General features: G+C 44.2%; 1 protein-coding gene across 18 annotated transcripts in view; it reads right to left on the reverse strand.

Annotated features, from left to right (window-relative positions):
* The window catches only part of LOC119453741 (protein kinase C, brain isozyme), a 295,662-nt gene that overhangs the window by 184,689 nt on the left and 94,127 nt on the right, over positions 1-16,846 (reverse strand). For 14 of the 18 annotated variants that reach the window (XR_007467277.1, XR_007467275.1, XR_007467276.1 and 11 more), the window contains exons 2-3: positions 7,427-7,458; positions 751-833 (exon numbers count right to left, since the gene is read on the reverse strand). The exons of 3 other annotated variants lie outside the window; for them this stretch is intronic. Coding sequence is in view for 11 of the 15 variants with exons in the window: in XM_049668401.1 (XP_049524358.1) it covers positions 751-833; positions 7,427-7,458 (115 nt within the window). In the remaining 4 variants the exon portion in view is untranslated. The remainder of the gene's footprint in view (positions 1-750; positions 834-7,426; positions 7,459-16,846) is intronic. One more of the 18 variants, XM_049668398.1, reaches the window with a different exon arrangement.

The raw sequence follows: 16,846 nt of genomic DNA on the forward strand, positions 1-16,846 counted from the left end.
CAGGCTCTTGACTCTGTGGCAGTGTCATGTTGATAACTGGCCATGCTCAGTAATTTTGTTTGTACTCTCAGTTCAAAAATTTTATTGCTTGAACATCGAGACATTGCCCACGTCTCTTTCCTCAACAAGTAAGAAGCCCTAAATGGGAGGGTGTTGTCTCAGAATGCTCTACAAAATCTCTGCAACACCACTTTGGCCAGAGGAATGTGGCTGTCCTCCTGCCATGCAGTTCAAGTAACGACAGTACATGAAAATAATAGAAAAGACAAATTATTCTCAAGCAACAGACCTGCAAGCACTATTACCAACTAAAATTTATTTAGATCTGAAAGGCATTGTGTAAGCCTCATGCACAGTTTACACAGTTCTTCCCCATACATAAATTCTTCACCATATTCCTTAATATAAGAAAACCTGTGTTTCTCCAGTGAAGGTACCTTTGCTTCAAGCCCAGAACATGCTTAAATCACAGCTCACACTCACAACCATTAATGTGTGTTGCGAAGTGAGCGCTACCAGTCTTATAGTATAAATTTTGCACATGCTTCCTCATACTGTCATGTCATGCAGCAACCAGTCGATTCAGCATGTGCCGAATTCACGTATGAACTGCCCTCCTGCGCTGAATAAATTTCAATTGGCTCTGGTATTTATCTCTGTTTGTTCGTCGCATACAATTTTTGTGCCTGTGCTAACACGGAAATCAAAGCAGCAACTAGCCCAACAAAATGTTTTGATGAACACACTCACGTCCGAATCGACGCCCTTGTCCTTGCCGGGACATTTGAAGGTGACGAACTCGTGACACCGCTTGTGCACGACAAAGCTGCATACTGCGATGAACAATGTGGCCAGACAACAGGGTAGCCCTCAATTAGTCTGCAGCTTTCATTCTCAACAGGTGGAAGCCACACTGGTGGACTTACAGCTCATGGTGCACAGAATTAGAAACAAGAACAAGAAAAAACTAATTTAGTTCAATAGAATAGACATTTGGGCGACTTAATTGGTGTAGGTTCATTGTTATTTGAATACTATAGCAACTTCGTTCGATTGCATGACCATCATCCACCATCGGATAATCAGCTGATTAATTAATAAAATAGTCAAGGCATTCTCATCTGGAAGAACAGAAGTAGCTGCATTCGCCATCCATTGGCTGCATTTGCTGAAAAAGATTTGCCTTACCTGGATAACACAGGAGTGTCACGAGAGAATTTTAAAAACTGTTTTTTATGTGGTGTGTGACTGTCATCCCTTGCACATCTGTGCAAGGAATATAACAGCTGAATCTTGAAGGAACACATAGGTGGTAATAAAAGCAATGTAGACACTTCTACTCTATGCTGATGACCTTATTGAAGTCTGTCCAGGTGAAATCCTCAGATTGCAGGAAGATTCAAGCAAACTTCGACGGCATCAACTTGTGGTGTATGTCTAACAATCAGTCTGTCTCTTATCTGTAAATGCTAAACAATGCTTGCGTTAACATCTCGCTCTTTTATGGCACCACAGACATTAGCACTTCAAGGTCAAGAAGTTCACACAACCACCCACGATTGTATTCAGGGCGTTACCATTGACCGCTATCTGGATTTCCAATGGCACATTCCCGAGGTGGTCCCAAAGGCATGGTAACTGCAGACTAATAAAATCACCACATCTTTGGAGAGAAGACAAAAAGCCCAGCAAAAAGCAACCCAATGCCTAATATATTCTAAAGGCACAAAATTGATTATTGCAGGCATGCATAATATGCACTCAAATGCGAGTCCCATTCCATAATGCGGCCATGCATAATGCATCGCGTTTTCTGTCACAGGTCTGGCTGATTGTGCATGTGGGTAATAAAACAGGTGGCAGTTAGCATTCTGTTTGTCCTTGGTGCCTGTTAAGTCGCATGCATGGACCAATGCTGTTATTGTTATAACTACAGAGCCACAAGCAAAGGTGCCTGCACAATCATTGCAGTGCATGTTCAAATCTTATGTTTGGAGCTGGTTTTGTAAAATTTCCTTTCACGTAACGTGGAACCTCCCAGATACATTCTCCACACATGCACTTTTATGTATTATGTTCATGGAGGGGAAAAAACAGGAAGACATACAATTAGGTTTATATATTTTTAGAAATAAGTTCCTCCTCACTTATATTTTCATTTATTTGTTCGCACCCAAAATGCACTAAACAGTTTCTGTTGTGCTGAAAATGTATTGATATGGTGTTGCAACAAGGGAACTGTAGAAACGAGCTGGGAAGTTCGAAATGTGTTGGAATATATTGCATACACTATTCATTCTGTAAAAAAAAAAAAAAAAACTGAGTACACTTAAGCTTCGCCTTTAAGAGTGGAACGGGATAGCGTTATTGGACGCCGTTGAGGCCGACACCGTATATTCTGCGACATGGGGCCCGATCAAAATTTAGAAAGGCTCGGTTTTCAACATTCCCCTCAATGTTGCCTAGAACCAAAGTACAGCAAAACACCATCAGAATTGGAGGACGCTTAAGCTTTGCCTTTAAGAGTGGAACGCGATGGCATTAAAAAAATCCCTGCCTGCTTATCAGGCTTTTTTATCGTATATTCAAATTACAATCTGACGATATCAAGTCTGAAGGTTGTTGTTAAGTTGTACTTTACGATTTTTCTGATGAATTTCACTGTGAGAAATTCACTAACGCTTTGTGCCACACGAAGGACCTGCCCAGGTCGGGGTGGTTCGGGATGATGCGGTTCACATGAGCATTTCCGCCAGATGCCGATGCTTACGCCGACGCCAACACTCGCTTTTAAGAGAATTTTCAGTCATACACAACTGTTCAACGTTGGTGTTTGTGTCTTGACACATGCTGACAAATTATGGAATGGTCTTCCTAGAGATATTGTGGTGACAAGTGATCCTGTCCTTATTTATACAAACTCCCCATGGCGTCTTAACTTTCTATAATGATGCCATTTCTGTGCTGTCTTGTACATTTCTGCTAAAAAAGTACTTATATCTTTATTTACATTGTTGAAGTTATTTTTGTAACTTGTTCATCCTTGACTTGCTTTATTTTCAATGATATTTCTGATTGCTTACTGTGTACGCCACTGCTCAATGCTTCTGTGCGAGCCTGTAATGTATTAACAGTATGAATGAATTCTTGAATAAAGCCGCCTGTTATAGAGAGTGTGGCTAGAGAGTGTATTTAGTAGGGCAAACATTATTTGTAAAAACTGTGGTACTTGTCAATAGACATCCATTGATCAGCTAAAGTGCAGTCTATGGATAAATAATGAGGGAGTGTGCAAATATTGCCACACATGGCAACTTATGTATCTTTTCCGGTGACCGTCTTTCAATGGCTATCAAATGTTAAAAGTTATCGCTCAGCGTAACACGCACTTTTCTGTATTGGAAGTTTCTCAAATGTTATCACTCGTTCTATGTGTCGCCTATGTTGTAACCGAGCCTTGTGTAATCGACTGCATGTGCGACGTGAACAGTGGTGTCCATTCTAGAACTTACGCAAGCACCAGTGATTATGCTGGAAGGTTCACCGAGCCATTTATAGACGATCAGCTAGTGTGCTCGCCGCTACCGTGGTGCTGAGTGTCACTGGTTTTTCTGGGCACAAGTTCGCCCAATAAACAGTTATTTTCGCGACTTGTGTTGTGCCACTTGGTGGCTCACTGTCACTACAACGTGACAATATGTATTTAAATTTTGGACACTTATCGAATGCTCTTTAAAGTGAAAGCATATGAAAATATCGCTTTTAGTTATGATCTCACATGTGGGGTTACTTTGACCATTAGAGTCTCATTGTCATGAAAAAAGACCTATGCAAGTAATCTACCAGGTTTTACAACTCTGTTACAAACAACCTATAAACTGTATGGTAACTATTCGCTCCACTGAATAGATTACCAAATACCAATTGTAGTATTCAAGGAATAAATTTTGTACCACCCGTGCTTCTAATTTCTATAAGTATATCCGTTTTATTAACGAGAAAACCTGTATTGAATTCAATGGTTTGAGCCCCTATTTTAGAGCGTAGCTCTTAGGCGCCCGCTCCTGCAGCGAGCGTCAGCGCTGACACTCATAACCCGGCTAATGAGCACAGCAAAAGATAAAAGAGCGAACGTGGAGTGCTGATGAAAGATGGCGAGAGCGAAGATAGTGCGAAGATGAAAGCGCAAGAGGAGGGTGCAGCGGAGGCATGAGAAGGAAAGCGGGGGAGGAGATTATGGCAAAAAGGTGAGGAGGAAAGCGGAATGACGGCGGCAACCAGGCATGCGGCGAGCACGGAAACAAAGCGCTGGCGTGGGCTTCGGACCGACTGCGCATGCACTACTTCACCTGCGCCGCTGCCGCTAGAGGATGCGCTCCGCGCAAACCACGCGTTCCCGTGTTTACGCTTTCTTTCTGAACAAAGGGAGACGCAACCGGTGGAAATGCTTCCATCTTCCACTGCTGCTAAACGAGCTGCCCGAGCAGAGGTTCAGCGCCGCCGCCGAGCGGACTGTTGTTCAGAATCAAAGTCTTCGCCACAAGATAATGCGAAATTCAAAACACATAAACAGCTTGCGCTCCAAATTCGCAATAGGGAGTGTTGTAATCGTCGCTGAAGTTTTTTTTATAGGTGCATACAGGGTGTTTCATTTTAGCTGCACCAAATTTTTTAAAATTGCCTGTAGCAGATAGCACAATTATAATTCTTGATCTAAACTAGTCGATGAGGTGGCCATTGCTTCCATGAGAAATGAAAATTCCTAATTGAAAAACTGACACAATTACGGTAATTAACTTTTAAATTAACCATTTTACAGCACATCTTTCAATCTACAAATTATGGCCACCGAGTTCGCAAGGCGTATCCACTCGTAACGAATTCTTAGGACCTGAACCAGTTTCGAGATATTAATTTTCAATGTGTCCGACGAAATGCATTGGTGTTCCCGTTACTTTTGTGCTTCAATGCATAAAACGTTTTCCTCAAAAAGTTATAAGTTGCATACAGTGGCTCTCGCAAAGATTGAGAGTTGAGTGCCTTTCCAATTTGTTGTTTTTTCCTTGATTGGCTTAACTTCTTCGAGCCAGTAGCCCTCATTCCGACCGTAATGTTTGAGTGGCCCGCCCAAGTATTTAGCTGGCGACTTAATCCATCTCACACTTACTCCAATTTGCAGTGCTCCCTGTAGTGTTTCCCAAATGTTTAACAATGGTTGTTACTCCTGTAATGCTTTCGGACTGAAGCCACGGCTGCTCCACGGTTGTGGCTTAGAAAAGGTGTGCCTAGTGCGTGCGTGATTGCACACTTCACGTGGTCACAGAGACGCGCTTGTGCCACTGCTCACGTGTTAATCATCGTCGTCTTCTACAGCTGGCTTCGATGCGGCTGATCACACTAGCATTCCCATACTGCCCCTTGCACTCGTCCACTGCTTGCATGTTCATCTTCTTCCACAGCTGGCAGGTTTTCGTCGTGACGTTTTACAAAAGTTTAACACTTGCTTACTTTTATATAATACATGTTATACCAACACTTTCATGTAACAATTTAGGTGCAATTTGCTTGTAATCAGTTCAGTTTGTTTTGTTTTTATTGATTGTTGATTGCATGAGGTAACGTTTACTGTAAGTGAAGAATGTTTTCAATAACAAAGTACATGTAACCATTTACCTTATTATAATCAGCTTTTCAGTGGCCCCTTACTGGAAGCACTATCACCAAAACCTAATAACACACTGACGAACAATGATGCAACGATGCTTCTTCCTTCTTGTTTTGTTGGAAGAACTAAGCCCGTCAGACTGACAATGCCAGCTAATGAGGGAAGATTATTATGCTTTTGTCACCCCTACTACTGGGAAGAGCCGACAGCACCCTGCACCACTTACGTTACAACTAAACACCAATTTAAAAAAAAAGAGAAGAAAAACGAGAACATTTCTACTTCTCTCATCATATTCTAGGCGCCCGCTTATCCTCCTCTAATGGGAGAGGGGAAGAGTGAGCTACAGGTGAATGTCTATTGGATGATTCCCTGCGCTTCACAGAGGGCCCAGATGTTAGCATTGTGCCATTAATGTGTAACCAGAATGCGGTGCAGAATACGCAACAACACCACTCATTAAAATTAGAGGAAAAATTAAAGGAATTTAATCACTGGTGATGTATTGAAAAATAATTGTTAGTCAAGATTAACTAGGTGTGGATGGCTGCTGAGAATGCATTAAAAGAACCAGACTGCGCTTGACTGTTACGCTAATAAAAAAACTTAAAAAAAAACTAGCGTAGCTTGCACTAGAGGCGCAAAGCTAAAGAGAGAGCGGAGCTGATGGGCACCTAGCTAGTCCTGACTTTGGGCTAGGCTAAGGACTATCAAGTCATCCCCAGCATTTTTCGGAATTTATTGATCGATTATCGATTAGCTATTTCTTGGCTATCGATTGGGTATCGATGATTGACTAAGCTTAAGTACTCCCAACCATGCTTAGCTAGACTTAGCCAGGCTCAGCTTCGTTAGTTCACAGGGGTATCACTGCGCTTGGACCTTTTCCACCAGGATCGGCCCCCGTTTTTTTGTGGACGACTAACGGATAACAGCCGGCTTAAACAGCTCCACTGTTAAAATTTGTAAGGAATGTAACTAAGGGTAACTAATTACTTCATTGTAGCTCAATTACTTTTATATGGCAGTAATTAATCACACTGCAGCAATACACTTTTGAATGACAATTGTATGTCGAAAGTGGCGCTTTATTTTGTATATGCATTTAAGTCTGGATACAGTGAAAAAACGCAATGCAACACTCATTTCACACCTGTTCTTACCTTACAGGCCATTTTACAAGCCGCTCTATTTTCAGAATTTATTGCCAAATGAACAGCTTATGAAAAGTGAACTGTTTGACAAGTTATAATACTTGTACAAAGAAATGTTTCTCGACAGTGACTGGCAAGAAAATGAAATAGGAAAACAATATGAGGAAGTAGAAATAAGGCCGCTAGATTTTTTGTATATATGTAACCCATTTCACCCTGCAAGAATGTTGTCTAAACGAATTCTTACAAAGACAACTTTTCTTACTATGTACAACCTCAACGCTGTACATTCATACCTTTTCCTGAAGTAGATCATCAAAAACACTTCATTTGAATTATCCAATTTACCACAGTAAAAGTTTCGTTTTCATCATAAATCAAATAAGGTAATAAGTCTGATGAATATGCTTTAGGGAATCAGCGCCTTGCTTCTTTTTTCATCTATCAAAACTAATTTCTTCTAATTTTCTCTTGTGCCATTTGTCTGTAGTAGCAGCCTGAATATGAAATATGGCATATCTTCACTACTCCAACCTCATGGATATCTACCACTCTTGCATCAATATCAAGCAAACTACAATAACAAATAAAGGAAAGTAGTACTCACTTTGGCACTGGTATCCCTGCTTCCCAAAGCCCCTGGAAAATTCAAAAATAGAAACGATACATTTAATTCTTCGCTTTTGGAATCAAATGCAAAACAATTTGTGCCACAAGATACTATTTCAGTTCTATATCTGCCTATAAATAACTATCAGTATTTTTTTAACAGCGAAGCTGATTAGGCCGGCCAGCCGTAATTCGTATCAGGAAACTGCAGCGCCGCAGCCGTGGCAACCAGGAGGGCGGAGGAGGGCGGTGGGGCGCATGCGCACGCGGTCTCCTCCTCGCCAGCTCCCTCCCTTCCTGACCCCCGCCTCTCCGCGGCGCGGATGCCAGGAGAAAAAAAGAAGGCAAAAGCTTGCACTAGGCCGCACAAAGCTCAAGACACAGCGAAGCTGGCCGGTTGATATCGAGCAGCTAGCCTCCAACGCGTTCGGCGTTGGCAAGCAACAGCGTTCTTCTAACCTTGGTTAGCCTGCCTGCGTTTGTGGCATGCCAGGAACGCTGTCGCTCGTAGGCGCCGACGCGTCCAGCGCTAGTCACGCGAAAATGTCGCGAAAGGGAAGGTACCTCCAAAAACGATCGCTCGAGAATACCTTCCTACATGCGCAGTTAACTTAAACCAAGTTAACACCTAGCAGCAACCAAGTTAATACCTAGCAGTAGCAACCAGTAAGACTTGAGGATCGACAGTTTCGCTGTGCCTAAGCTTTGCACGACCGAGTGCAAACTTTCCCGCTTTTTCTTTTACTTTCACTGTAAGCAAAGTAGTAACAAATGCTAAATACATAAAAAACAACAAAACTGAACTCTCCAAACTGTAAGCTGATGTTTATAAGATGCTCACTTCAAGCCATTATGACATTCACAAAATTTACAGAAATAGACCAATGTTAACAGGCCTAAATTATTTCAGTTATCTATTGCATGACATTTAACCCTCCTAAACAGTGTTAGCTACCACATGACTTCTTTAGCGACCAATTATTTCATGATTTTACTGCATGCTAAAATTGTGCTATACTTATGTTACTCGATTACCTGACAAGTTCGATCATCCTAGGGTTTTGTGCTACTTGAGAGGCTGTTTGCAACAGCAACTGTGTAAGGGACATTTTTATTGCGATAGCAATTATATGGACACTCCAAAGCGGATTTCTGCCGTCCGCGTCGTCGTCGCCACGAGGTTCCGTATGACGTCAACGGCGATGAAATCGTCGCCGCGCTCCAGACGCTGTATGTGCGAGTGAAAGGGCGCGAGGGGCGCGCGGTTTCAGGGGGAGTGAACGCACGTCGGAGAGCAAACGCGCGTTCTGCGCCGTGCTCCCTGAAGGGCTGCAGAATTAAGCATATCTTTCCTCCTTTCCATATATAGAGAGCATACGCGACTTTTTTTTCCGCCGCCCGAAAGGCTGTGGGGGGACGGGAGGGAGGGAGGGGAGGCGACGTTTAGCTGCGGCACCAAATGCGTATTTATATAAAAACGCAGCGCGCGTTCGGTGCAAACACGGGCAAGACGCCGACGGCGTCGACAACAGTTCTGCGCGTTGCTGGTGCTGCTGCATGTCCAAGTTTATACAGCTGATAAAACTACTACCCTTATTCCGTATAAAAAATTAAATTAAATTATGGGGTTTTACGTGCCAAAACCAGTTCTGATTATGAGGCACGCCGTAGTGGGGGACTCCGGAAATTTGGACCACCTGGGGTTCTTTAACGTGCACCTAAATCTAAGTACACGGGTGTTTTCGCATTTCGCCCCCATCGAAATGCGGCCGCCGTGGCCGAGATCCTTATTCCGTATAGCTCTCTACTAATTTGCTATCGCAATTGATGCTTCGCCTTTCGGGTGAAACTTCGACATTTTTTTAATGAATCGTAGGCCATTTGCAAAAGCTGGAAATGTTAAATGCATGAAATAATGAGGCCATTCCCAGTATGCAGTAACATTGATGCACGCACATCTAGCAAGGAATAAATGTGGCTGTCAAAGGTGTGGTTAACCGTAGGTAGATGCATATGTATGTGCCAGAGTATCTGAGAACATACTGACAGCAGCAGCATTAGAGGCAACGCTGATGTGCAAGTCAGTTGCACCGTCAGTTGCACATCGCACCTCGAAGAGGCAGGACATGTGTCGAGTCTCTTGAACCTGAACAACATTTTGCAATGTGTGGTGAACACGGCTTGCATCATGTATACGGAACCTCAAAGAGGTGGGACGTAATGCTGACGCAGGTCTCTCGCATTTACCGCTAAATCGCCGCCGAACGTTTTTTGTGTTTATTTTTCTTTTTCCCGGTTAGAAAATTGACCCTGGCATTTATATTCGGATTCGTATAAACGATGATGTCTTTTTTTTTCTTACAACACATGCATAGTTCTGTAATCCTGATTCCACTAAAGCTAAAGCATTTCTTTTTTCAAGAATGCAGACATCTAGCTAGAATTTCTGCGGTCCCAAAGTGCATCAACAGTCGCATGGACATCGACACTCAATACAGATTGACCATAGTTAGTTACATCGACAAAGCAGAAACAAAGACAATTTGCTGAACTGTGTGGTAATTTAACTATTGGATCAGTTAAATTAATATGACTAACAGCGCCATTTCTTTTTGTTTTTCTTTTTCGCTTTTCACACCTATTGTATTCTGAATGCAATGTCATGAACAGTGGAGAATTCAATAGTTGTTCAGCTACGAAAGTCAGCGCTTCCATACAACACCGAAAAGATAAACGGTGAATCAGTTTAGACTAGAACGAGCTATCCGTGCTTCATGGTCAGAAATATCTGTAGCGGGGAAAAAAATTGTCGCAGTTTCATCTGAAAGGCGAAGCATCAATTGCGATAGCAAATTTGTAGAGAGCTATACGGAGTAATGATATTAGCTTTAGCAGCTGTATAAACTTGGACATGCAGCAGCACCGGCAACACGCAGAACTATTGTCGACGCCGTCGGCGTTTTGCCCGCGTTCGTTCAAAATGCGTGCGGCGTTGGTGACTGTTGCCGGAGCCTCTGATATAAATAGGCAGTAAGTAAGTGGTTCTTGAGGAAAGGGAAAGGTTGACGCTATCTTCTGCAGCCCTTGAGGGAGCACGGCTCAGCGCCAACGGGGAGGAGTAAGTGGGAGCGAAAGAAGGGATAGAGTGGAGTCACCATGGCTAGGCGTAGCAAACCGGCAGGCATTGGCGGCACGTATCGGCCGAGGTGGTAGGCCGTAGAGTGCTGCAGAGTCTAATAGGCACTTGGTGCCGCAGCTAAACGTCGCCTCCCTTCCCTCCCCCCCTCCCCCACGGCCTCTCGCGCGTCGGAAAAAGGCGGGTTTGCTCTACATATATATGGTGATTGTAAAGGAGGAAAGAGACGCCTACTTCTGCAGCCCTTAAGAGCACGGCGCCGAACGCGCGTTTGTTCTCCGCCGTGCGTTCACTCCCCGTGAAAGCGCGCGTCCCTCGCGCCGGCAGAAATCTGCTTTTGAGTGTCCATATAATTGCTATCGCAATAAAAAAAAGTGAAGCTCATATTTAGCTCCGGACCAACTGCGATGCCGCTTATTCAAATACACGTAAAACGCTGAAATGCTTACATGAGATAAGCCCTGGGTATATTTTCGGGAAATTAGTTGCATTTGGGAGAGAAACTTAAATTCTGGTGACGTCAGAAGTGAAACTTCAATTTAAGTTTTGACATTTTGCCGGAAATCGGTATTTGAAGAAAAGAATAGAAGCACGAAGTTTCAAGTTTCATGTCCGCAACCCTGCACCAATAACAGATATCGCAATTCTGTTAACTGCATACGTTAGAACATCTAAAGCAGTGAAATTTGACATTTATTTATATCTTACGTGAATTTGTTAGTGTTTACAAGGGTCCTGCAAATGTAGTTCCACATGAGTGGTGTATTTAACTTAAGAGCCAAGTAATTTTAAGCCATCAATGTTGTCCGCTTTAGGTGCACTATTAGAGGAAATTTACAAAATTATGATATCGTTTTTTTTTTCATTGGTGAGGTAAAGTTGTAAACATGATAATTTCGTTTCCTGGAAATTTACTTTTTTCAACAATTTGTATTAAAACTGACGGCCTAAATCAGATATCCTCTTCAAACAGTCGCTAGATCTAAACTTTTTCTTTCAAATACAACAAACCGCATCAAATTTGGTGCAGTGGTTGCCGAGAAAAACGATTTCTCCTTTGCCATGTATTCAGATGGCTCAGCCCCCGAGCTTAAGCTTCCTCTTAACATCGCGATCATACAAAGGAGCTAAGTACGTGAATACGACATCAGCGATTTCCCAGTAACTTCGGGTATTCCTGTCCTCTCTACGCCGAAGAAGTCCACAAATCTTTACACGTTATACCTCTACTCACTTCCAAATAAATATGCATCCTTGCACTATATTATACTTATACTTTTTAACTAGCGCTGCTCGGTCTATGGCAGCTCCTGGTGCGGTAGTTTCAAAGTGACTTTCATTTTTGCGTCGATCTTTTCTAGTCCTGCCAAACCTCCACACACGGTCGGGCTGATCTAGCATTCACTGTCGCAGATGTGCAAACTACCAATCTAGTTTCATACTACTTTTTATGCCGTGCCTCTTCGAAGTAGGTTATGTTGAGCAACAGTTAATTGCTAGCGCGGGGACACAAAGGCTGGTCTAATTCTGAAGCAAATCAGCTTCAAACTAATCAGCTTGCTCCAGAACCCGACACACTCAGCGCCTATTAGCACAATGTGTAGGGAACGCGCCATGTTGTCCACAAAGGATTACGCGCGTACGCATGTGCGTAAGCACACGCGCGAGGCTCACCCAAAGGCGAGAGGCGAACTCCTGAGCGCTTCGCCACATTACTGAATGCCAAACAGATAAGCAGAAACCCACTGCCGGCGGCGCGCAGCACAATGTGGATTCATATGTAAATACACGCCCGCAGAACAGGCCGTGAAAGCCACGAGCCGTAACCCGATAAAGGCTACCGCCACGCACAGCTCTGATGCACGGCAGCGAAGCACCGCGGCTAAAACGTCGAGCTTCCGAAACTGGAAGCATGCAGAATGTATAGGCTACGCTTGGCACTATACACACAGCTTAACAGTAACAACCATTGCGACAACGCCAAAGTGAATATAATAAAAAGTCCTTGAAGTGAACGTCACCGTTGGTGAGCTCTAACTTTCAAGAAGGTCACCCAACAATAGATGCCGCTTCGAGGAAGTTTAGGGTTTTTCAACTCAACCACCTACTGTAACAAAAAATTTTAAGTATATAATGTGAGTTCTCTATGCGGGTAACCGTACGCATAGCCGAAACTTGAAAGCACGCCTTTTCAGGCTGACCTCGAACGCTGGGCATACAGGTAGCTCCATAGGACAGAATTTAGAGCACGGCGTCGCGCTCTGGAGTGTTAAAACTTCCCAACATTCATTCTGAAGGCCCGTATTAGGCGGGTGTGAATCAGGCAGGTGCTGTTATGAGAAGGGCGACGGTTTGATACCATACAATTAGCGTTTATACACTCTTCAGTACGCGACCAGTAGATCAAGTATGTTAGCATAGTTTGCAAGTGTTTACAGCGTAGGCAACAGAAATGACTTGCAAGTAATTACCGATAAGATGGTGAAATTAAGACGGAAGTTCTATCGGGTGCTCTATACATGTGCACTGAGGTTAAACTAATGACTCTACAATTTTTTTAAGTAGTTCGCAGCCTGCATTTGTCCGATTGCGTGTTCAACCTGATACTGCACTTCTACGCAATGTTCCGTATTTTATTATTCTAATCATGCCCTCTAACAATTTTTTTCTCACTGACGTTATAGCGAAGGGTGGTGCTTAGACTTCAAGCAGATTAAGCGTTTACAACAACTATCACGGGACATTAGATGACATTAAATGTCGCCATGACGTAGAGCTAGATGAGGATGTTTGAAGAGGGACAAACTGGAACGAAGTGATCAATTTAGATTCGAGGTGAAGTCGCGGTCACAGACGAAGTCAAAGATAAAAAAAAAAAAAGAAAGTAGCGACGTTTTGGAGCCTGTACAAGTTACCAATGACATGATCAGTGCCGCTTTTATAATAAAAGCGTGTTCCTCATTCACTGTTACAAGACAACGTGAATATTAGTAGAACTGTTGACTGATATTTCGCTTATGGCTAATACCCGTGTCACACGGGCACGTTTGGAAGGCCTTCCAGTCGACGGCCTTCGAAACGCCACAACTCTATCGACTCAAAGGAGTTGTCGCGCTGCTACACGGCACATTTGAAAGGCCGTTGAGTGGTTCAGGCGTTTCTCGCAAAATTGTGTGGCGCTGCAGATCTTTATTTTCGTTTTCATGTCACCAAAAGTTAAACAACATTAAAAACACTTAGAAGCACTATGATTTCTTTTATGTTTGTTTATACGGCGAAATGGCAGCGATATGACGGCAGCCGGCAGCACATGAAGTAGAGGGAGAGTGTACATGGAGGAAGGAATGAACACAAGCACGTCGCTGTTGTCGAGAGTATGTGCAGTTCACACATATCAAGTAGCAAAAATACTTTATTGAATAATTAATAACACTCACAGAATTTTTAGAGCATTTACGTTTGATTTGTTCTTTCTAACCATGAGTACGAGCACACTGTGAATGAGAGGGCATGTTCGTGCTGTTTCCGCTTCCGTAGCTCAAAGGCCATCGAGATTTCGATAGAGTTGTAGAGTGCTCCGTTGACTCGATAGACTATTGACTCGACGGCCTTCGAAACCGCTCGTGTAGCAGCTCGAACTTGACCTTTGAGTCTTATGGCTAAAATACCAGTCTGCATAAGCTGATTCCAATTTAAAACAAGCGTAATCAAAGAAGAATTTCACCACGAACAACATCAAACACACATTTTCACATGGGCCACACAAGAAAAAAAAAAAAGTCCTGCAGTTTTCGTCATCACCACGACATTCTTTTATAGTCACCCACTTATGCAGTTCCCCCCAACAATTGGCCGCTTTTTTCCATACAGCCTTTGCGATGCAAATAAGCTGGCCAGAGTATTCAGACAATGAAAATGAATTACGATTTCTAAGATGCAGCACCCGTGATGAGTATGAAGCACCAAAGGCAGGTTTATTTGTACCGTAAGAGATAAAAATGTAGGTGATAGGTAGGAAAGAGGTTGAGGGACTAGCCATGATTTACATAGGGGTAACGTTGGCGTAAAATGTCACTTTCTACAAGTGGAACTAGAGTTGTCGGGTGGACGGATAATCAGTGCCTGGAGAACACACTACAGAATCTTCGCATTTGTAATTCTTAGCCGGATTACAAATTGAAGTTCACTAAACGAGTAATGACTTTGGATTATATGCACAATCGCTGTTGGCCATTCAATGAAGAAGCCATAATGATCACACCGGCACATGTATTTCCGAGGCGACGTGCCGAAAACGACTCTGCAGAAGCAGTGCCCGTGGTTGCAACTTCTCCGTTTTCGAAGCACCGACGAGTTGACAAAAAGCAGAGACGACTTCGCAAGTGAACCCGAAAAGAACGATTTCTTCCCGCGCACGTTGTTAAGAACATGTGCAAAAGTTAAGAACTGACAAACGGGCACGCCTAACGCGAGGCCGTCTTTCTGACCGCGGCCGCCATACATATGGATCTTGGCCCTGCGGCGCACACAACGCGCCCTACCGTCAGCGACACAGCTGTGACCCATAAATAAGCGGCCGCGCAAAGACGCTTCGTTAGGCGCGCGTGCGCGTGGTGAACGGCAGCGCGCCAAGCGACCGATGTTCACACGAGCCAAGCCCAAGTCAGGACGAGCCGCCTGTGTCGTGCGGGAAGCATATTTGACTTCTTTGTAGTTGCTTCGTTCAAGGCTGGGCAGAATTACAGGTAGCGGTCGCAGCCCGGCCTCGATACTGGAATAATCTTAGGATCATCATCATCATAAGCCTATATGTCAACTGCAGGACGAAGGCCTCTAGAGATCTCCAATTGCCCCTGTCTTGCGCTAGCCAATTCCAACCTTGCGCCTGCAAATTTCCTAACTTCATCACCCCACCTAGTTTTCTGCCGTCCTCGAATGCGCTTCCCGTCTCTTGGTATCCGTTCTGTAACTCTTACGGTCCACCGGTAATCCATCCTACGCATTACGTGGCCTGCCCAGCTCCATTCTCTTTATCTTAATGTCACTTAGAATATCGACTATCCCCGTTTGCTCTCTGTTCCACGCCACTTTCTTGACTTTCTCAACAAAACGTCGTCTTATACACTGAAGCACAAAAGTAACGAACGCCAATGCATTTCTCAGCAAAGTTTAGGAATTAATATCACGAAACTGGCGTCATCCTGAGAATTAGTTCCAAGTGGATCCGCCTTGCGAACTCCACGGCTAGAATTAATAAATTGCAATATGGGATAAGGCAATTAGTTGGAAACTTATTTAGTGCAGTTTTGTTAATTCGTCGATTATGAATTTCAATTTCTTGTGCAAGTAATGTCTGCCTCTTCGAGTAGACCGGCTCATGAACTAGAATTGTGCTATCTGCCACAGGCAACCTTTTTACATTTTTGAAAGTGTTCGCTGAAACACCCGGATAGATCTTGCGGCGGCACGCGCAAGACATCGGACCCATCACAAGCTGCTCCTCGCGTGCGCACGTCTCCCAGAATTTCGGCCTACGACTACGCGTCTGCTACGCTAAATCTGCCCGCTGATGGCAGACACGCACTAAAGGCCGGGCCATCGGGCCACCGTCGCCACGCGTCCCCTAAGCCCTGCCGCTTCCGGCGACCCCCCAAGTCGCACATATCCGCGCAACGCGCTAAGACAGCCGTGCGAGCCGTTAAAACATGCACGGCCGAAGCGGAGCCGCGGTATTAGCGGGTAAGACCCGCTAATCCCGAAGTTCATGAAAGGGATTAACAAAGCGCGAGCCCCGGATCAACGGCTGCTCACCCCTAGGGCTACACGCATGCGCCGACCTCGCGGCTTCGGAAAATTGCGCAGCACCGCTGGCATTAGCAAGATCGACGCGCGGTGCCTGCAGGCATACGTCATTTTCGGGGCCAGACTTCGGTAGACGCTTTCGCGTTGCCTTCGGGAGTGCAGCCTAGCTGGGAAAGGAGAGGCAAGAGAGACAATGAAATGGGATTTAGAGGCGACTACCGGCGACAGTAGCTAGGCGGGGAGAAGCATTGATTACGCTCGTCTTCCATAGACGGAGCGTTTCGTCAGGCGTATATTTAGCACAGCTGGTCAGCCAGCTGGGGCTAACTTTCCTATCTACAGGCTCTGACGGATAAACAAAATCACCCATGACAACCAGCACAATTCGCTATTTCGTCCAAACACCTAAAGAGGCATCGGGGCTAATGACAAGGAGCTATATGTATAAGCAACATTATTTCAGTATAATTATTACTACGC

Source organism: Dermacentor silvarum, chromosome 5 (assembly GCF_013339745.2).
Source record: "Dermacentor silvarum isolate Dsil-2018 chromosome 5, BIME_Dsil_1.4, whole genome shotgun sequence".
NCBI lineage: Eukaryota > Metazoa > Arthropoda > Arachnida > Ixodida > Ixodidae > Dermacentor > Dermacentor silvarum.